The sequence below is a fragment of the Plectropomus leopardus genome, chromosome 14 (genome assembly GCF_026936395.1).
Source record: "Plectropomus leopardus strain MGB_pleo_1.0 chromosome 14, ASM2693639v1, whole genome shotgun sequence".
In the NCBI taxonomy this organism is placed as follows: domain Eukaryota; kingdom Metazoa; phylum Chordata; class Actinopteri; order Perciformes; family Serranidae; genus Plectropomus; species Plectropomus leopardus.
Window position 1 is genome coordinate 15,293,415 of NC_142189.1, and position 20,909 is coordinate 15,314,323.

General features: G+C 38.5%; 4 protein-coding genes across 11 annotated transcripts in view; 2 read left to right on the forward strand and 2 right to left on the reverse strand.

Moving 5' to 3' along the window:
* Positions 1-784: 784 nt before the first annotated feature.
* tmem234 (transmembrane protein 234) lies at positions 785-18,714 on the forward strand. Of its 6 annotated transcripts, none has more exons than XR_015778753.1 (8): positions 785-1,060; positions 2,305-2,456; positions 2,548-2,614; positions 4,282-4,374; positions 11,096-11,209; positions 13,852-13,948; positions 14,306-14,819; positions 18,577-18,714. XR_015778753.1 is itself a non-coding variant. In XM_088087767.1 (5 exons), exons 1-5 carry the CDS (start codon positions 976-978, stop codon positions 11,104-11,106), a joined length of 408 nt encoding a protein of 135 aa, XP_087943893.1. In that variant the 5' UTR covers positions 785-975; the 3' UTR covers positions 11,107-11,234. The 6 variants fall into 6 exon arrangements, 2 of the variants coding, with proteins under 2 accessions (XP_087943893.1, XP_042356861.2); XR_015778752.1 differs by having other exon boundaries at positions 14,334-14,819; XR_006106524.2 differs by lacking the exon at positions 18,577-18,714 and having other exon boundaries at positions 14,302-14,437.
* dcdc2b (doublecortin domain containing 2B) lies at positions 6,381-14,911 on the reverse strand. 2 transcript variants are annotated; one of them, XM_088087764.1, is made up of 15 exons: positions 14,772-14,911; positions 14,278-14,572; positions 14,069-14,120; positions 11,931-12,001; positions 11,128-11,259; positions 10,894-11,028; positions 10,706-10,745; positions 10,505-10,570; positions 10,175-10,343; positions 9,181-9,290; positions 8,964-9,032; positions 8,596-8,661; positions 8,399-8,470; positions 8,235-8,312; positions 6,381-8,152 (listed from the first exon to the last, which is right to left on the reverse strand). In XM_088087764.1, the coding sequence occupies exons 2-15, from the start codon at positions 14,559-14,561 to the stop codon at positions 8,087-8,089; spliced, it is 1,410 nt and encodes a 469-aa protein (XP_087943890.1). In that variant the 5' UTR covers positions 14,562-14,572; positions 14,772-14,911; the 3' UTR covers positions 6,381-8,086. The 2 variants fall into 2 exon arrangements, with proteins under 2 accessions (XP_087943890.1, XP_042356857.1); XM_042500923.2 differs by having other exon boundaries at positions 8,399-8,473.
* On the reverse strand, positions 15,568-19,854 carry iqcc (IQ motif containing C). Its single transcript, XM_042500925.2, has 5 exons — positions 19,733-19,854; positions 19,381-19,524; positions 18,375-18,699; positions 17,097-17,218; positions 15,568-16,082 (listed from the first exon to the last, which is right to left on the reverse strand). Exons 1-5 carry the CDS (start codon positions 19,772-19,774, stop codon positions 16,047-16,049), a joined length of 669 nt encoding a protein of 222 aa, XP_042356859.2. The 5' UTR covers positions 19,775-19,854; the 3' UTR covers positions 15,568-16,046.
* The window catches only part of fancm (FA complementation group M), a 70,357-nt gene continuing 69,239 nt past the window's right edge, over positions 19,792-20,909 (forward strand). For both annotated transcript variants that reach the window (XR_015778751.1, XM_042500722.2), the window contains exon 1: positions 19,792-20,826. Coding sequence is in view for 1 of the 2 variants with exons in the window: in XM_042500722.2 (XP_042356656.2) it covers positions 20,133-20,826 (694 nt within the window). In the remaining variant the exon portion in view is untranslated. The remainder of the gene's footprint in view (positions 20,827-20,909) is intronic.

A 20,909-nucleotide genomic window follows, 5' to 3' on the forward strand; every position in this document is an offset into this window, starting at 1 on the left:
TGTTTGTTTGTCAAATGGGAGTAGCCTACATTTACTCAAGTACAGCACTGAGTTTTGAGTATTTCAAGCTACTTTCTACTTCCACTCCATTACATCTCAGGGACAAACTGTATAATGCACTCTTCACTCCACTACATTTTTTGACAGCTTTAGTTTCTTCTCAGGTCAAGGTTTTAAATACAGGATACAAACTCAGTTTATAAAGTAAGATGTGTTATAGATTAATTATTATATATTAAACAATCCAGTTGTTTAAAAAAAACACTTATATGTAAAACTTCCTTGTAAGTATGTGTATACTTTTTTTTACTTTTGATACTGTAAATACAATTTGCTGCAATTACTTAAGGGACTGATCTTTAGTTATCAGGGGAAGGGGGTGGCTGGGTTTTAACTTCATTTTTCTTTTCTTTTTTACCCTCCCCGAACTAGTTATGTTTTTCCTTGAGCCTCCCTGAGTTACTTTGGGAATATGCCTAACCTTACCTCCTCTAAACGTATTTTTTGATTTTCTTTTTAAACTCATTCCTTTGATGTTTCGAAGTGAAAAAGTTAAAGGTGAAAAACGCCTCATTCTTTTTTTCTTTCTTTTTGTGCATGCTGATACATTTGTGCAAACTGTTTATTTTTTTTATCTAATTTTTACTGAGATATAGGAAAATAAATAAACACGGATCACAAAGCCTTCCCTGGAGCTTAAAAAATATTTATTAGAAAATAAATGAACACTTCTTCATTAATGGTTCTGGTTCTGTTGTTAGTTATAGCGCCCTCAGCCGACCCCCCTAATGTTCAGAGCCGTGGACCACTGCGTTGCTAAAAAATATCCCAAAGCGACATTCAAGATGCCAAGAAATGTTACAAAATGATGCAGTTAACGAAAGAGGCCGTCGTATGGTGTTTCGTTGTATTTATTTTTAGTTATGAGGTACCTTTAATCAATAAATAGGTTTGAAACTATCAACATAGGCTTTTATGCAATGTTCACTAACAACTGAGCTGCAGAACAGTCTTGAATGCGACTTGAAAGTGACTGTTTACACTACGATGGTGACTGTTGGTGAGTGGCTAACAAGCTGAATTATCCTCACAAATAATAACATTTCCACGTGTTTTTGTGTGTGTTTAGACTGAAAATATATGTCCGAATATATTTCCAAGTATCCGTTTCCTCTGTAGTGTGTGTAACACGGAACTAACCATTGACATTAGCCTCAAACTTAGCAAACATATAAGAGCTAATGCTAAGGAAGTAAGCTAGCCAAATACGACGACTTAGCTCCGGTGCTAACTGCGCTGTTTTACTGGTTTTATTGGGTCGCGGCTCGGTTACTGTTAAACATGTGGGTCGCTTAACAACAGCAGCAGCGTAATAATTGAAAGAGTTAATGAAAATAAGCTTCATGGGGTGACAACAGACGACAGAATGAGCTGGAAACCACACATTAAACGTACAAAATTAACCGTCAAGATGCATTTTACCAACAGTTTTACCATATTTAAATTATTGTTCAGAGGTTTGAGGCAACTTTCACTTTCTAGTCTCTGAAAAAAGAGCAATACGTTATCATTCACTATGTCGGATATCTTGATGAAACTAATTCATTTTGCGTACAATCAAATCTATTAAAATGTATAGATCTTGTGTTTTTTTTAACGGAACAAATGATATTTAAGGCTAAAAATCACCTACTACCAGGAAATATACCAAAATTGTTCAGTGATTGAGAGGAGGGGTTTATAATTTCAGGGAAAAAGTAATTTAACAATTTACCATGTTTGTACCCCCAGAAAAAAGTTGTTATTTATCAATCTGTGAAGCTAAAAAAATGTCCAAACATAAACCAGTTTAAGATTATGTATAAAAATATTATTTCCACGAGGTGAAGTTTATTTATTTGGTTACTTGATATTTATTTTTTCCCTAGTTTATCTTTATTTCTTTTCTTATCTTTCTGTAAAATAGTAATACAATTGTTGATATTTGATTTTTGGTATGTGGGTGTGTGTGGGTATATGTTTAGTCAGGGTATAGGTTTAAATTAATAAGGAAACAGTTTATTAAAATACAATGACTTACTTCTCCTCACTCCTTTTTGAAAATGTAAACCAAGTCATCATGTGTTTGACCATATCTTTTGCTTTATGTTTTCATTGTCTGTAAATATCACTTTTTTGTCTGTCTGTATAATTATTTCTCTATTTTCTTTTACATGTTTGAAATAAATTAATACATGAAAATGAAAAAATTTCAGCAGGGATTTGAAAAGTCAGGGCGATTGTGTGTGACTGTGTGTGTTGCAGTGGAGCTGCTGAGTCTCCTGCTGGTGTCGGTGCTGTGGGGCTGCACCAACCCTTTCCTGAAGCGAGGCACAGAGGGGATAGAAAATGTCCAACACTCCAACAGAGTCTCACAGCTGCTTGCTGAGGTCAAGTTTTTATTCCTTAACCTCAAGGTAAATCGTAAAATCCTTTCTATGTTTCACAGTGTGCATGTTTGAAACTTTCCCCTTACAATTGCGTTTTCTTCCTTGTGTCACTTCACAGTATCTGGTCCCATTTCTGCTGAACCAGAGTGGCTCTTTGGTCTACTATTATACACTTTCCACCACAGGTGAGACACACACTTTAAAACTAACACGTCATTGTTTGATGGTAGCTTTGTAGGGGAGAGTGACTTTTTCACAGCTGATATTTTAACATGTTATCATGATAATTACAGGTGTGGGTAATAACATTAATGATGGATGTGTGAGTAAATCTTTCTGAAAAGCCTGGAGGTGGCTAACCTGAGTGTAATGCATTCATCATCATTCAGTCATTATGCAGCCATCATGTTATTACCCTTTAACACCTGGACCGTCATCTTGTGCTGCATTTAGACGCCTTTCTCAAGCATTTTAACCTCTGAAACCTGAGAAAATCTGTTTGATCTTATAAAATGCAGGAAAAACATAATGAGCAACTTGACAAGAAATATTACGCAAATTGCAAAAAAAGAAAAGGATAATAAAAGGTGACATGGAAATAACGTCTTGTTAATTTCTTGCTACTTTTTGGGCCATTTTTTTTATTAAGTTCCTCGTTACCTTCCAATAGTTTTGAAAGAAACCAAGCTTATTTGCTGAGGTTTCAAAAGGTAAATTACACCTTTACTCCTCATGTATCTGCCCCGCCTGCTCACCTACACATTATCCACATGATATTTATGTTTTAAACAGATACAAATGCATTTTTAGAATTTTTCATCTTTCTGAGATAAACTAATAACCATGTGTATAAAATAGTTGTAATATGTCACCTCTACATGCTGCATAACTTTCTAAAATATATCATCATCAGTCATTGTTGCAGGAAGAAGCACCACACCTCATTTATGTGCAACAGGCTTCTTTCACAACAGACACTATTTGTCACGAGGAAAGCACAGGTGCTTCTAATAATATTAACAAGGGCCTCAGTGAACCATGACTGTGACAGTGAGTCAGCACGATACCAGTACCTGAAACTGACGCAGCTGAATAGAAATTAGCCATCATTATTATTTACACTTGTGCTTTTCCTGGTATGACATGCCAAAATATCTTTTGTTAAAAAGGCCTGTTAGAAGCAAACTGAAAAGCATAGGTGGGGGGTTGTTATTTTGTCATAACCAACATGTTAATGTCACAAATATATATGCAATAAAGATTTAAGTGGAAAAAAAAGACAATGACAGGTGTTAATAATAACCCTAACAGTGGCTCTGTTACATTTAGGTGTTCCAGATTAGCAAGGAATCTGAAATCAAAGCATCAAAATGAAATTCAGCCATTGTTAGTTTCATTATTTACACCTGTGCTTTTCCTTTTGTGACAAGTCAAAATGTCTGTCATGAAAAAATGCCTGTTATTTCTGACTGAAAGTCCAAAAGTCCAAGTTTATTGACAAAAAAAGTAATTATTTAAAAAAAATAATAACATACTTTCACCTAACAGAATATTCTGCTTCAATCTCTGTTTGCAACATTTTACCTTGCATACCTATATGAAGTCTTTACATTATGAAGTCACAATATTGCCATATCACAACATGAATTTTTCTTGTCATATTAGCAGTTATACCACTATTATTGTTAACAATATGATATCCGCTCCTAGTACATACCGGAAATTCTTTGGGTCATTTTTTACGTTTTGTATAGAAATATACATCATTGGCAGGAAAATGAGAAGAAGTGAGTTTGCGTGTTCAGTTGGTTGCAGAATATTTAATTCAGCTTCTGTCTTTTCTCTTTTCCAGAGTTATCTCTTGCTGTTCCTGTGGCCAACTCGCTCACCTTCCTCTGCACACTGCTTACTGGAAGGTTACTGGGCGAAGAGTTTGGAGGCAAACGTAAGTGACTCATTTTCACACACTAACTTGCTTTTCAGCAATCGGGCAGTTACTCAGCAAGTGATGTTGAAACCCACAAGGACAAATCTGGGATGCAACAAGCTTTGGAATCAAACATTTGGCTTGGAGAACATGCTCAGAGATTTCGAGGACTGATTCAGCAATGTTACATAAGCAGGACACAAATCATTTTTTGCTACTTGACTGGCACATCAAGACTGTACTTAGCGGTTAAATCCCTCCTCTGCTTTTCTCCTCTCCTTGAAAAATACTGTACTGGTTATATTCTGTATTTTTTAAGATGTGCTTTTTTTAAACTTCCATTTTCTTTCGCACCCTCCCCCACACTCCTCGCTCTCTGCAGAGGCTGTCGCTGGAATGTTCCTCACCATGGCTGGCATCATTTTGTGCGTTATAAGCTCCATTCACGGCAAAGACACTGGGAAGCAAAATATGACACAGACTGCACACTAACTGAGACAAGGACTAAAACAAAGTCTCCTTTACCTTCAAGTGATTCCGTAGCGGGGGAGGAAGGACCGAGCAGGACTAGAGGGGGCAATTTAGATTCAGACAGCGACTCCTTAGAGAGCAACGGTACTGCTGGGAGAATTGTGCCTAAATGAACTCAGCGTGAGCTTCAAAAGACCTGTCCAGAAACTTTCACACCAAGTTGAAGGGGAAGTGGGTTCATGTAGGGTTCACCTCAAGGCTAGACTAGATTTACGGTGCTCGTATAGAAGTTGGTGGTTGTTAACTTTTCTTTTAAGCACTCTGCTGCTCCGCCATGTGACTGGCATCTGAATAAATGCTATAGAGACCACATACAAATAAGGCTGCCGTATAAAATGGACCAATTAGATCTAACCTCCTGGTTTAATGGGGACATTTTATAGCAGCCTTCTGTCCACTGCGGTGTTTAAGGAAGAGCAGAACACAGTAAGGACAAACTGCTGTTTAGCTTGAGGATAAACCGTTTGAATGAACTTGTTTTCTCTGCTGTCTTGTATACATGATGCATTACAGAGGTAAATATACCACTGTAACTTTCTTAAAGGGTAACTTTGGTATTTTTCGATTTGGATGCCTTTCCCCAAGTTTTTTTTTGTCTAAGTTGTTATTGGACACAACAATTTTTGAAACTGGTCCAATATTGGAGAGCGCTGCAGCAGTAAAGAAGGCTGCAATGTAACCACTCAGGGCATTTGTCACCTCGTCAGTGAATATCTACTAAATGTGCTTGTTTTAGTACTGACAAGCAGTGTTTGCCAACATTATGGAAATGATACCTACAGAGAAAGTTTATTTTGTTAGATTAAATGACATTTTGTTTCACCAGGGACAGCCCTGAGATGGCTGCTGCCAAATCCACCAAACGCCATATAAATAAACAGCACTTTTAGTGGGCTTTCAGCAGGCGTAGAGCCAGCATATTTTCACATCTAACTGGGTGAATTAAGGGTTTATTGTGACTAAACCAGAGTTAATGATTGTTGAAAGAGTAGAAAGATGACCCAGGACAACTTTGGTGAGTTTTACTGTTTCTGTTTACTTTGAAAAAAGTTTTTTATGGTAATAAAATCACAGTTTATTTAAATGAAGTATGGCAATAACGATTTCAGTGCTGTTTCTGGTTAATCTGGTCTTCCTTTAAAAAAAAAAAAACCTATCTCCATGAGGATCTTTTCTATAATGTTTTCAGGCACTTAAAATAACAACCTGAGCGTGTCAGTGGCAAAAACAAAAACTTTTAGTGGACATACATTGGTGGTGTGTATATGCCCTGAGTGGTAACATTGCAGCCTGCTTTGCAGCTATTGACTGCAACACTCACTGTCAGTACTGGACATATTTCAAAAATTGTTGTTCTCAATAGTCACTCAGTCACAAAAACATTGGAAAATAGAAGTTTGAAAAATACCAACATTTCCATTTAACTGTGAAGGAAGATTAACGAGAACTTGGTTTTAAAGAGATCTGTACAAATTTCAGAGACAACATTAATGTACATAGTAATATATATTTTTATTGTCACAGTATTTATTTGACACAAAACACTGTACAGATGACTGTGTTATTTTTGCGCATATTCGGCTGATGATGTGGCAGATATTTTATTAATAAATTGTTGGCAAAACAAGACTTTTGATGTCATGATCTCCATCACAAATTAGACGTCACATTTAGCTCAAAATGTCCCAAAAATATCGTTTCTTATGTACATGTTGTACATGGAATAAATTGCATCAACATCTATGCAAAATCTGCATGAGAATTATCCCTGTAAAACAGGTTAGACACAGTATCATAAACAGCTGCACAATACAACTCTAACTTTATAAAGTTTATAGTATCAGACTGTGTAATCATGTGCGAGTTCAGGATTGTATTGCATTGTACAAGAGCTTATGATAGCGTGTCATTCTCCTGTACTGTCTGTTCTTAGTTTGTCTGAACATTTTCACATTATTAACAATTTTCTAAAAGTAACAACACATTTAAGTTGTTTCTTGGCTCATTACCACAGTTTAAGTACTACAAACATGGACGGATCATTATGAGACAATGGGCCCCTGGGCACAGACATGCAGAAGGCCCCACCACCTCTTAAATATAGGAGCAGAATTCACAGACTTTTTAGACTCTTTTTTTTCTATGCATCTCTTTGTAGTCGTTATCTCTCTGGAGTTTTGTGTCAGATTGTAGTTTTTTTTTTATGTGTCTGTTGTGTCTGTGTCTATTTTGTCCCTTTTGTGTGTCTTTGAAGTTGTTTTGTTTCTCTTTGAGGTCATTTTGTGTCTCTTTGTAGTTGTTTTTTATCTCTTTGTAATCATTCTTGTCTCTGGGCATTAAGCGTCTGTCTAGTCTTATTATGTTTCTTAGTGGTCATTTGACACTGTAGTCATTTTGAATCTATTTGTAGTTGTCTGGCATCACTTTGTAGTCGTTTCGTGTCTCTGTGGTTGTTTTGAGTCTCTTTGTATTCATGTTCAGTCTCTTTGTAGTCATTTTGAATGTCATTGTAGTTCTGCTTTTTTTGTAGTCATTTTGCATCTCTTTGTAGTTTGGTCTCCGCATTTATTTTGTATCTCTGTAGTCATCTTGAATCCATTTGCAGTTCTGCATCTCTTTGTAGTCATTTTGTGTCTCTTTGTAGCCATTTAAAATCTCTTCATAGTAGTTTTGAATCCTATTTTAGTTGTTTTGCCTTTCTTTGTAGTCATTTTGTATCTCTTTGTTGTCATTTTGCATTTCTTTGTAGTTGATTTGTGTCTTCTTGTGTTAATTTTGTCTCTTTCTAGTCATTTTGAATCTTATTGTAGTTGTTTTACAAGTCTTTTTAGTTACTTTGTGTCTCTGTTGTCTTTTTGTGTCTCCTGGTAGAAGTTTTGCATCACATTGTAGTCAGTTTTGAATCTCTTTGAGGTCATTTTCACTCTCTTTGTAGTCATTTTGAATCTCTTTGTAGCTGTTTTGCATCTCTTTGCAGTCATGTTGCTTATCTTCCTGGTCTGTAATTTGAGTGACATTTTGCAGATGAAGGGTGCCCTTGGGCCTGTGCCCGGTAGGCCCGTCCATTAATCCATCCATAACTACCAGTTTAATCAAACATTCATTTAGCCACACACAGTAGGTCATTATAGCAGCAGTTGCTGGGTCATCTGCTACGCCTGTGGCTGTTGTGAAACCTCTGTGATGAATCTCCTGCTCGTCATTCACAGTTCAGCTGATGATGGTTCTGTTCTGCTGTAATTGAAGGGGCGTCCTGTGGGCTCTCCTGTTAGAGGGAATTATTAAAACAGTGTAAAAGAAGAAGCACACATTTTAATTGGGCCTGGTTATGGTGAATAGAAACTTGCCTTTTCTTCCATGTTCTTTTCCTGTGAGGTGGACGAAAAAGGTTTCGACTTTAAAGATGTCTGCTTCAGCTCAGGCTCCTTTTGAAATAACACATTAAATACAAGCTAATTTTTTGTCTCCATGTACTCCTGAGTGTAAGCTGTTGGTAGTTTGTGTTTTGTACCAGTATTTCAGCAGCAGACTCCTCAGTCCTGGCAGATCCTTCTGTCTGTTTCACACCATCAGACAACTGAGCCTGCTGCAGGACAAAAAATATCATATTCTGACCCATTTATACAGAAAAAGAAACTTTTTTTATCAGGAGTCCTGAATTCTTTTTATATGAATACAACCACCCACTCACATACGTATACACTGTACCTGCTTTTCGCTGTGGTTGTGTAGGTGTTCAGTCTCATTGTGCTGCTCACTCGTTATCATTTGTATCTCGAGGAAAAACAGATAAGGATTTATACATTTTTTTAATGTATTTATCCACATGTAGAATACATATGTATGCATATGTCACATATTCATCACTCATATTTTAATTAACCTGTTAATTGCACAGATTAGGATCTATCACAATAATACATAATTCCATCAGGGATCCATCTCTCCCCTGAAGATCTGTCTTCTATGTAAAAAAAAAAAAAAATGCCTGGGAGAGTGAATTAACAGTGTTTTTCCCATCTCTCCACACAAAGTGAACAGATTCATGCAACATAAAATGTTTGAATTCTGCCTACCTGCTGTGTGTTGTGCAGAGGATTGTTTTGGTTGCCTAGTTCTTCATCCTCCACTATTTCTGCAGCTCTCTTTAGATAGAAAATGTGAGACGGATTTAGGTTTACCACAACTTAAAAAACATTTTTTCATTTACCTCCTTCAGTTGATATTTTAGCATTAAACCATAGCATCAAACTGTGTGGATATAAGGCTGAAAGCACACTGGGGAAGGCTAACCTGGTCAACAGGAAGCTCCGTCACTGTGTTTTCATCCTCGTGCACCTCCTCAGCCCCTCGTACCTCCTCTCTTCTCTTCCGTGCTGCTCTTTTAAACACACTGGGCTGGACTGTGATACAACAGAAATCAAAAGGCTGCTATAAATAAACCCAAATTTAAAGAACCCCTGCAGTGAAAATCAAGCTTTTCACATTGTCAACCTGTCCAAATAGTGATTTGTATATGCCGCAAGACATATGAGTGAAATAAGCTGTCAGCGCATCACTGAGCATTTTCACCATGAAACCGCAGTGAACCAATGACAGCCTCAAAAACACAGATTCTGACTTCCAGGGTTTGTTACGTCACAACCCTAATAAACCAGTCCCAGCAATGCAACTGCAAAGTAAGATCCAGTTGTTTGTGGACTGCCATTTTGAAGCCTCGAGTTTGGCATTTCGGCCTTTGCCATCTTGGTTTTTTGGAGCCAGAACTGACCGTATTTAGTCAAGAGGCTGGTGCTGTGAAGGAGCGAGGGTTGGCTCTGACTGGAAGCAGAGGACACTATCAACAGACAGCCTGTCACTTAAAGTGGCATCCTCAAGTGGCCATTCACTGATTTTGGCACTTCTGCATTGGCTTTATTTTTTTTAGCCCCGGAGGTTGCCGCTTGTGACATAGCTGTTATGTTGTCGGTTGTTGTGAACACAACAATAGTGTTTACAAGCAGGAGTGTGTGTGTTTGACAAGAAAAGGTGACTAGGAGAAGCTTGCAACTGAGGGATGGTTGGATGTAGTCCGGACTGATTTGCATATTTATATGTCCACGCATACCAAATGAGGCAATGGTGTAGAGTTATATCTCACCCAATGTAATGCATGAAAAAAAATCTAAATATGTCATTCTGATGAACAGAGATGAGTTTTTAGGGGTTTGATCAATGCGCAGAGAGAAACTTATTGCAAATATGAAGAAGTTAGACATAAAATGAGATAAAGCTGTGGCTCCCTAACCTGATCCATTGCTGAGTGGCGGTCTTGGCCTTCCTCTGTAGTTGCGGATCTTGACTGGCCTGGCAAAGAACGCAGAGGTCTCCTCTGCTCCCTCTCTCCTGCTCCTCTGCTGTGCGGCTGCTGGAGCTGCAGCTTCATCTCCTGTCGATTTCACCCTCCGACCATCCGACTGAAATTAATTTGATGCGATAAAATTTCATTTATAGACAGTTTGCACAGTCTGTCTCAGTGGTGTATTTCATGTGTTAGTCAGTATACACCATACAAATTAACAGCCCCAATATAGCTCATGTAGTGTGAATACAGTGAGGACAGTGGGGTTTTTTTAACCTCTGGGGAGTCGAGGAGGGCTGAGTCACTGCACTGGTCCTCTGGACCGCTTCCAGCTTTCCTGTTCTAAGAGAAACACACAAGACAGCTGTCACTCACACCTAATATGCTGCAAATGAACTGTCAGCTGCAGAAAACCAAGACCGTATTTTAAGACACAAAAATAGGATGAACAAATTACACTATTATAACAGAAGATACCTCGTGTCTCCTTAGCAACCTTCTCTTTCCTGGATAATATCTACAAAATAAAGAAAGATAAAAGTGAACAGTATTTTCTTTGTTCATGCTCCTTCTTGTCTGACAATCATTATTTTATTTCAGAGAGCAGAGCAGCTGGCACAGATGCACACGTCTTCACACACACACAGGACCTTGCTTAACAATACCTCTCAGTAGCTTTTGAAACCAGCAGCTCCACGTATGGAAGTTTCTTGAACCTCTCGGTTCCCACGGCAACATAGCAGTGGCCAGTTTCCAGCTCCGCAGCTGAGGCCACAGTCGCTCCATCCAAAGAGCACAACCTGATGAAGCACAGGGGTCAGGGGAGATATTTACAGGATTTCTCCATCCTCTGTTTGTATTCCACAGAGTGTATGTAACCATCAGTCAGTGTAACTGACCTGCGCACGGCTCCAGTTCGTAAGCTGACCTTCTCTGTGACCAGACTCAGTATCTGCTCCAGGTCCTGCTGCATGCTCCGAGGTATGATGAACCGGAAGGGTGGACATAGGAGGTCTCCATTACGGAAAACACTGAGCAAAAAACAGTTTCAAAAATTCAATAGACTGCTTTATCTGAGGTGTCTTCCTAGCCTTTGATTTAGATTTATTTATTGTTTCTTTTATTTAATATACGCACATTTATTTTATCTTTATCTTTTTGTATTTATTTTAATACATATATATTGTGGACAGTTTTCTTAACTTTTAAATTAGCTTATTTTTGATATTTTTTCAAATCCTAAAATACAATCCTTTATTTTTATATTTATTATATTTTATATTATATTTTTCCTTGGACAAATATAAACTTTGATCTGATGTCACAGTGCTAAAAGTCAGAGATTCACCAAATTTTTACAATTCATTCTGCGGTGAACATAAACGTGGGTACCAAATGTCTTCGCAATAATGATATTACTTGCAATAATTACACAGATAATGAAGTGAACCTATGTAGCAAACTGAACATTGAACTAAAACGGAGGGTCAGGGATTACCAAAGTCAGCAAAATCTCATCTCTATCTTTTCAGCTGAGATATTGCCATCCATAAAGCCATGCAGCTATCATGGCCAGAGAGGGAAACTGTACTAAAAACACAGTAAATTTGGAAAATACCCATTTATAAACATAAAGTCATCATAGATAATGTGCTTAGCGCCATTTGGATTTGTGTGTTTACATGTAGTTTTTCCAACTTACTGTATAATGCAAGGTACAGGTATAAACTTCCTCCACTTCGCTGAAACATTTGGCCTCTGGGTCACTTTGACCTGCAGAAGAAGATTCAGAAAATCAGAATCATGGTTCTACAAACCATCATAATGTCATTTTCTCAGCAAAATTTAAGATTAATTTTATGTCGCCCATGTCCTGCACATTGATTACACTGCACATCCATCACAGAGAGGTCCTAAATGTGTAATGAGCGACTAACTATTCTGCTCATGTCAGCTCAAGTGCTGCAGCCAAGGAAACTAACATCACTCAAAGACCACATTCACAGTCTGGTCTGAGGGCTCGTCTCAAAGCTCACATCATCCCATATCAATGAAATCTGAAGCCAATATCCGTGTCTGCCTCTGATAACGTATCTGTACCGAATCAATCAACTCAGAACGAACCAGACATTGATAATCTTCCCTTATTGTTTTTACTTTGAAGTGCTGGACATTTAATGCATTTACAGTGAGCAGAGAGGGAGGCGTGGGGTGGTGAATACACGCATTAGGCCTGTTCAGACATGCACAAAGCCCTGATAGCATAACTCTTTGTTTCAGCTGCGGGATCAAACAAAACTCGCATACGGACACACTTCCTGCATTGCTCCACAGCAACCACAACACAGGCATGTAAGACTTTAAAACCAAAGAACTGTGCTTTCCAAATGGCAGACGCCCAAGGCACACACAATCACTCTCCACTCCTTTTATGTTTTTTAGAAAAGTAACAGTGATGTCTTAAGACTGAGAGAGCACACTTTGCGTCTGAAAAACCAACCAAGCGGTCATCCCTGCCAGCTGGTCAGAAGACAAAGCGAGCACTTGTCAGCATTAGTAGCTCTATGTCAATTTTGTGTGAATGTTAAGAAAGCTTTTGCCTGTGTAATACTGCCTGCAAACAAGCATTCAGAGAGTTTTCTTGATAAAAAACAATCATAAACTCTAACATACTGTGGGATTTTCTAATCTCTGATGATATCCAGCTATAATTACTGACTCTAAAGTCACACGAGACTGTTAAAAGGGTGCCCTGCCCGACCGTGGTGACTGGGCGATAGACAGCACAATCATTAGCCCATTGTTTCCGGTACTTTACATGACAACCGGTGACATCAATGACTCTGCAAGCGCAAAGGGTGACCCTAATCTAACTAATGCTAACATAACAATGACACATTTTATAGGCAAATATGAGCTTGTCTGGGTAATGGAAAATCCTGCAGTTATTTTCATATTTGATTTGGCCAAAGTTCAAATAGATCAAGTTGAGTGCAGTGCAGCCTGGTGGTGCATTCCTGCTGGTTAGACTGGGATTAATCAATGATTGACTGTGCTCTTGGCCTTAAAGGTCCAGCGTGTAGGATTTAAGGGGATATATTGGAAAAAATGGTGTATAATCCAATAAGTATTGTTTTTAGTGTATAATTATCTGAAAATAGGAATTGTTATGTTTTTACCCTAAGAATGAACTGTTTATATCTACATATGGAGCAGGTCCTGGTCTGCAGAGATTGCCATGTTTAACTACCATTTTCTACAGCAGCTCAGACTGGATAAACCAAGCATCAATTACCATAGTTAGCAGCCCTATCGCAATGAGCACTGTCACAAAAGCAAAGATTTTCAAAAGCATGTAAAAGTCAAACTGCTTTATTCAGTGTTTTTACAGGTTTAATTACCAAGCTGTTTGTTTTGGAGAGAAAGAGACCTCTGTGTATAATTCAGCTCACGCTAAAAACCTCTTTAACATCTGATTCTTAAGTTAGCAGGATAAAACGTGAACACATATTAGCATGTAGTGGGCAAACAGCCTGACTCAGATGTGCCGAACATCATCAGAGAAACACTGATCAGTAACTTGAAACTGCTTTATCAGTGTTTTTACCCCTTTTAATCACCAGGTCTGTTTGTTTTGGAGAGGAAGAGAGCTCTGCAGACAATTCGTCTCCCTGTGAAAACTTCCTGAACATCTGGATCTTTAGTTATCAGAGAAAAAAGGTGAGCACACCAACCATCTGCATCTGTAATCCTTACCATTAGATGCCACTAAATCGCCCTAAATCTTACACAGTTGACCTTAAAAACCAAGGTGTCCACATTATAAAAAAAAAAGCCTACCTGGGTTTCTTCACGGGCAGCAGGTTGCTTTTTTGTTCTTGCATTCAGGTAACTATATATGAAAAACAGAGGATGTGATGAGGATTCCCTTAACAAAAAATCTATTTTCCAAGTACCAAAAACTATGTCACAGTAACGTTCATTTTATAGACAGGAAACCTCCTGCTGAAGCATTAAAATGGCCCCCATATTGTTTTTTTTGTACTTACTCCAGTTTCTTGAACCTTTCAAAGCCAGCAGCAACATACTGGGCTCCTGTCTGAAGGTCCTGCAGGTCTGTGACCCTGTGGCCCTGCCTCGGGGTGTACAGAGTCCTGACGGCGAGCGGAGCCCCGATGCTCTGGGTCACCTCACTAAGAAAGGCCTCCATGGTGGCCACCTGCCGCTGGTTGACCACGAACCTCCGTCCACTGTAGAAGGGGTCTCCATTCCTGTAGACCACCACGCTCTTCACTGGAGGCAGGAGAGTCGTGGCTGCGGTGCTGGCAGCCATCTCTTAGTCAGCTGTTACGGTCACACATTTTTAAAAAGACAAAGTGCTTTTACGTCCACACACACATCTTAATTTCATCCAAATACATATAATTTCACTGACTAAACTAGAGTTGCATTTACTGACCACCTTTTCCTCAGGTCTTAGTTGTTCAGCAGCCAAACATTAACACAAATCTTTCATCCATACAGACTCTGTTCAGTGACTCACACGCCTGGTGGAAGATGAAGCGAGGAAATCGCAGAATTGAAGGCAAAGGTGAAAACGAGTCCCTTCTGTTGTTGTGGTCTGTCTGGATTCCCACTTACCACGTTTCTGCTCTCTCTATCCCCTCTAACACACACATTCACACACACTACTTCACGGACGGCGGTGAGTATTTCCTAGTTGCTATGGCAGCATGGCCAGCAATGACTGGCTTTGTGGGCCAAACCATCGGCAGCAACCACAACAAAAGGGACAGACAGAGGAGGAGAGAATGGGGTGGGTCGCTCTGTTGTAAGCTGAATCAATAAGATAACTTCTACACCCAGTTGTCTGTATTTTTCCCCAAAAAATGATTGCCAAACATGTCAGGCATATGAGCATTGACTGGCAAGTGCAAGAACAGCAGGGGATGAAATCATTACTGAAATATCTTAACAGTGACCTTTTAAACACATTTTAAATGAAACAAAATATCAAAAACAAGATTTTTTTACTGTATTTTTAAGCCTTTTTAAGCCGTTATTTGATGACAATAAAAAATAACAGCTGCTTTATAGGAGACAGTCAAGTGAATTTTTGGATGAACTTCTGATGTGATGAGTGAGAGCTCATTCATTGTAATACAAATTGGAAATTTGAGCTGCTGTGAGTCACAACACAAACTTGTTTGGAGCCAAAGTACCTCCTCTACATCCCTCTGACTGAACCTTCTTCCTAAACAGCTACCTCTCCCTCTCACAAGTTATGGTATGATACCGATATCAGCGAAATAAGAAAAGAGGCAACATCAGCAGAGAAAGACTTTATCAAAAATAAAATTTATTCTTTTTTTTCATATTATAAAATAACACACAATGTACAGGTTTTGTCAAACACATGATAAATACCACTGAGATGTTTTTTTGTACATGTATCAAATAGTGAGAAATAATTGAGCGAGCATAAGAGTAGATTTCAGGGGTGACACAGGGGACACATCACCCTCAGTATCTATAATGTGTATTTGTCCCACACAATAAAAATATTAAAGTTGCAGACGCTTTTATTTAGATGTAACTAATGATATTTAAATCTTAAATTGATGCAGTAAAGGCACAAAATGGTACATAAAAATTCACCAGAATTCCGGAAATTATGTGATTGAAGCTTAAAATTTCCTGTTAGACCTAACCTAAATCACGAAACGAAACCTACGCCCATATGAGTGAGCTCAGTCGATTGACAGCAGTCAGGTCTTCAGTCCCACATTATCAGGTCCGGTTCAGATTACTTCTGCTGTTAGGAGGTGCTCAGCTTCTCTTTTAGTAACAAGTACTGTAGAGAGGAAGAAAGGAGGGAAAAACAGTCATTAAAAGTTCATTTTCTGCCAAGTTATACTTTGAGTGAGCTATCTCCCATACATGAGTAAATCCTGCTTTTTCGGAGTCAGTTATTAAAGTTTTGTATTTTCTATTTTATTTTTATTTCATTTTTAATTTTTCTTTTTTTTGTTGTTGTCAATTTTGTTTAGTTTCAGTTAGTTTCCAGATTGGGTTTTCTGGTTTCACTTTCATTTTTATTGTTTAAAAATGTCTAGTTTTAGTGTAGTTTTTATTAGTGTCAGTATTTTTATTTTATCATATTATGGGCAGTATTTGTCAGGGGCAAGATTTTAGACGTTCAGAATAGGTATTGCAATACAAACACACAACAGTTTGTAAAGGCTAACAGTCATGTAGATGTCCCAGTCTTGATAAACATTTGCACCTGTGCTTCCTCTTGTTTTTTGTGTTGACAAATTTGACCAAACTGGAAAAGACTAAAACGACATTTCTTGTGTATTTTATTTCATTTTAGTTAGTTTTGTAAGCACACATTATCGTTCAAGGTAGTTTGCGTTTTTTTAAATCTAGTTTTTGTTTTTATTTCAGTTAACTAAAATGTTTTTTTTTCTGCATACCTAGTTTTATATAGTTTGAAGTTCACTATCATAATCTTGCTCTTATTTCAGTTGTGTTTACCATGAAGTATTATTGTATACATTACTCCACACCGTGGCATTTTTACTCCCTCTGGAGCTGCAGAATACTTCATGGACACAGTGTTGTCTAATTCATATGGACATTTATGTTGTTGAACGATAAATTACGGGAGTAAAGTAGTGTATAGTCTGAGTGTAAAGGATGCAGGCAGCTGAACACGCTACCAAGCAACATCACAAATCCTGTACATAGTTTCAGTAACAAAATACATTTTGTCTTGCAGCAGAGGCAATTTTCTAACAGTAGGAGACTGCCACAGCTAAATAAATGTAGGGAAATACTACATCTCTCTCTTCCTCCGTCTTACCTTTTTCCTGCTGTCAATGGCCTGCTGGAGCCAGACCAGCTCCATGGTCAGGGTGTTTCTATGGAGACGCAAGGCCTCTGGGGTTCGGGGCACCTCCTGAGCCAGGCAGTACTGCTGAGGACCTGGAGAAAGGATGACAAATTTAAAATGACTGATAAGACATCTACAGCTCAGGAAACAAATCTGCAGCCACATAAATGCAGCATGTGTTTCACACAAAAGTCACATTTGCCGACATCCTGTAGCGAATACAGATGTTTCTTTTGTTTAGTCGTCTCTTTTTTTGCTTATTTTTATGTGAAAAATGTCAAAATGTGGTGGGATGAATTAAGTTGTGTGCAATGCTATTACTCCCATTTTGACATGTTTTTTGAAATATTATTTAAAAATGCTGAAGATGTCTGTCTTAAATGATAAAAACGAATAATAATATCAACCCACTGCCAGTTTTTGATCTATTTTAAGTAAACCAAGGCCTATACATTAATTAATTAACAAAATGACGATGATGTTGAAGATGGACATTGTTTGCAGTGTTGACAAAACACGATAAGTACTTGAACAATCCATCAGTTGTTTGTCACTAATTTTGATAATCAATTAATAATTTATCAAAGAAAAGTGGCAAAATATTTTTTGCTTCCAACTCTTTCAATTCTGCTTTTGAGTATTGCATTGTCGTACATTGCCATTTTGAAAAACAAAAACCAAACAACTATAAAAACAAGCTTCTCCTTGACCTCTTGGAAATTGTAATTGGTATATTTTTCAATTTTTTCTGAGATTTCATAAGCATAATGATTGTGGAAGTGTCGCCGGGGCTGCAATTAACGATTATTTTCATTGTTGATTAATCTGTTGATTATTTTCTTTCTTTCATCCATTAGTTGCCTGGTCAATAAAATGTCTGAAAATGTTGAAAAATGTCGATCGGAGTTTCCTAAAGCCCAAGATGACGTATTCAAATGTCTTGATTTGTTTACAAACCCAAGATAATAAATTTACGGTTGTAGGAGATTAGAGAAACCAGGAAATATTTACATTTATAAGCTGGAATCATAAATGATCAAGTGATTATCAAATTAGTCATCAATTAATTTTATAGTGAGCAACTAATCAATTATATGTTGCAGCTGTTGTTGAAGCCCAACATAAAATACAACCTTGTACCTCAGTTATAAATTAATAGTGATATGGAGGAGACATGCGCTAAAAGTAATCTCACTTCAGTACCAAAAATGAACATGGAACTACAAGTGTGATGTGCACAACTCTCACCTTTGTGAGAGTGACCAGAGTTCATGTCCAGCTCCACACTGCTCCAAACAGTGGTGGAGTCTCCATCTCTCTCCTCCACGGTGCTTTCTTTCTGTCCCTCTTCTTCATCTCTTACACTGCTGCTGTGGAAATAGTCCTGAGAAAGAGACGGCTGTCCTTTGGTTTGGGAATCATCTCTCTCTGCTTCTGTCTTCTCTGGCAGGACACAATGATCTCCTCCCTCTTCTGATAACGGAGCTGATGATGATGACGATGATGGGCTCTGGATTTCTCCTGGATTTGAAGGTTTGCTGGCAGAGCTGCTGGGTTGTAGAAATGGGCCATCCTGAAGATGCATGAGCAAAAAACATCAGAAACGTATAAAGAAGATGATTAACTCAGGTCCTGATAAAATGGAGGAAGAGGAGGGTGGCTGGGGTGTGGTTTATTCCTTTATTTATTTATTTTTGATCTGAAGCTATCAATATATTTTTTCTTTAGCCTCCTTGACAGACTTGACATAGACTTCCACCATAAATTAAATGTTAGATTCTGGAGTTAACAAAAGCCTAGGTTTTTCCACTCTTAGTGTGCATGCTAGTTAATGAGTGCAACTGGTTTATTTTTGGCAAAATTTTAAACAAGACATGTAAAATAAAATGATTTCAATGAAATATCATAATTTTAACCTAAGATTTGGTTATGTTTTCATCCTACATAATGTATTCAAGGAACAGTGCAAATTTGGAAATCCAACAATAATTTCTGTTTTTACAGTTCCTGACTATGACAGATGGTATATTTTTTGCAATTTTTAAAGGAGACGTTCCTTCCAAACCTGCTGTGGGCTTGGACGGCAAATTCAATGGGGAAAAAAAGGAAATAAATACAAAATACAGCCACTTTAAGCTGTGTGCCCCTCCCCTAAGCCAACAAAAAACACCAGTCCTCAAAGAAAAAGTATATTGACACGCCTCCCCCCTTTAACACCACCCCCTCCACAAGTAAGTAGAGAACAGTCCCTTACAGTGTCTGTGAAGTGGGGAATGGGGATAACCGCCTGCCTCCACTGTAAATGGGTCAAGCCTCCATCTATTTCTTTCACGATGTCCTCAAAGTCTTCTCGCGCACGGCGGATTTCGTTTCTCACCAGGTATCCACGTGCAGATGCCTATCAAAGAGGAGAGTTAGAGTAACTGGATAACTTTAGTTACGTCAATGCTAACAACAACAGCTAGCGACTGTTTTCCGGAAGTTAGCAAAAGCAGCTAAACAGCCCGAACTAGTGAAAAAAACAACAGATATGAAGTAATGCACCCAAAGAGACTCAACTTTGTGCTTTACGGCTTTTAAATACGCTAATCATTCAACGCCATTACCTGAAAACATATTAATATCCTCTCATGTTTGCTAATGTCCATTGCTATGGTAACATGACAAGCGTTGCTTCGTCGAGCGGGAGATGAACTCAAACTTTTGATGTAATTCCGGGGTCACGCTATCAAATTAAAAGCCTCCTTATTACATGTAACTAATGTACGTGTGTCGGTTTAGCTATTTGTTTGATATATTCTCACCAACAAAAATTATATGTTTTTTTAAACAGGTGACTCTCCATATAAATGACCGAAAGGACTCTGGAGTAAAGTCGTTGTTGGGTATGTGGTATTATTTAGGTAAGGCGTAAGCGGAAGTGACCCCGCGTGTGCATATTGAGATTGCAATGTTGCTGCTCGTCACACGCCACTTTTTCTCAGTTTTCCGCCACAACTAACGAAAATGAGTAGTGGCTCAAATCAGAGGACTTTGTTTCAGACTTGGGGCGCGTCCGTCTCCCAAAACAAAGTTGTTCAACCAAAAAAAGATGCTAAGAAAGCGGCGGGGAGGCGCAGAACAACCCCAAACAACACTGCGCAGGTAACGCTAGCTACGACGCACCCTCCTCAAAATGCTCTGTGGGCTCAAATAGGTCAGGGGTCAACGTACACAACAGAGAGCACAGAGGAGCCTGCGTATGAAGATGAGGTTGACGACGACGATTTAATGATAGTCGCTGTTTATGAAGCTGAAAAGAACCTTCAACTTGATAATGCAAACTCTTTTCAAAGTGACAACCCTGTAGCAGCAGAGAGCACTGCCCTCTCTCCCACCCCGTCAGGTGGGCAGACATATCCAGACTTCCCTGGTTTTGACAGCTCCTCAGCTAAGGTATGGATTTACCCCACCAACTATCCCATCAGGGAGTATCAGCTGAAGATATCAGAGGCTGCTCTGTTTCAAAACACACTAGTGTGCCTTCCCACCGGACTGGGAAAGACCTTTATAGCCTCTGTGGTTATGTACAACTTCTACCGCTGGTATCCATCAGGGAAGATTGTCTTCATGGCTCCCACCAAACCTCTAGTGGCCCAGCAGATCGAGGCCTGTTATAAAGTGATGGGGATCCCACAGGCACACATGGCTGAGCTGACAGGTAACAATCATGACATGAAAAGTAATACAAAACACAGCCATTTAATGATGTAATCCACTCCTTGTAATAAGTAAAAGCACCAT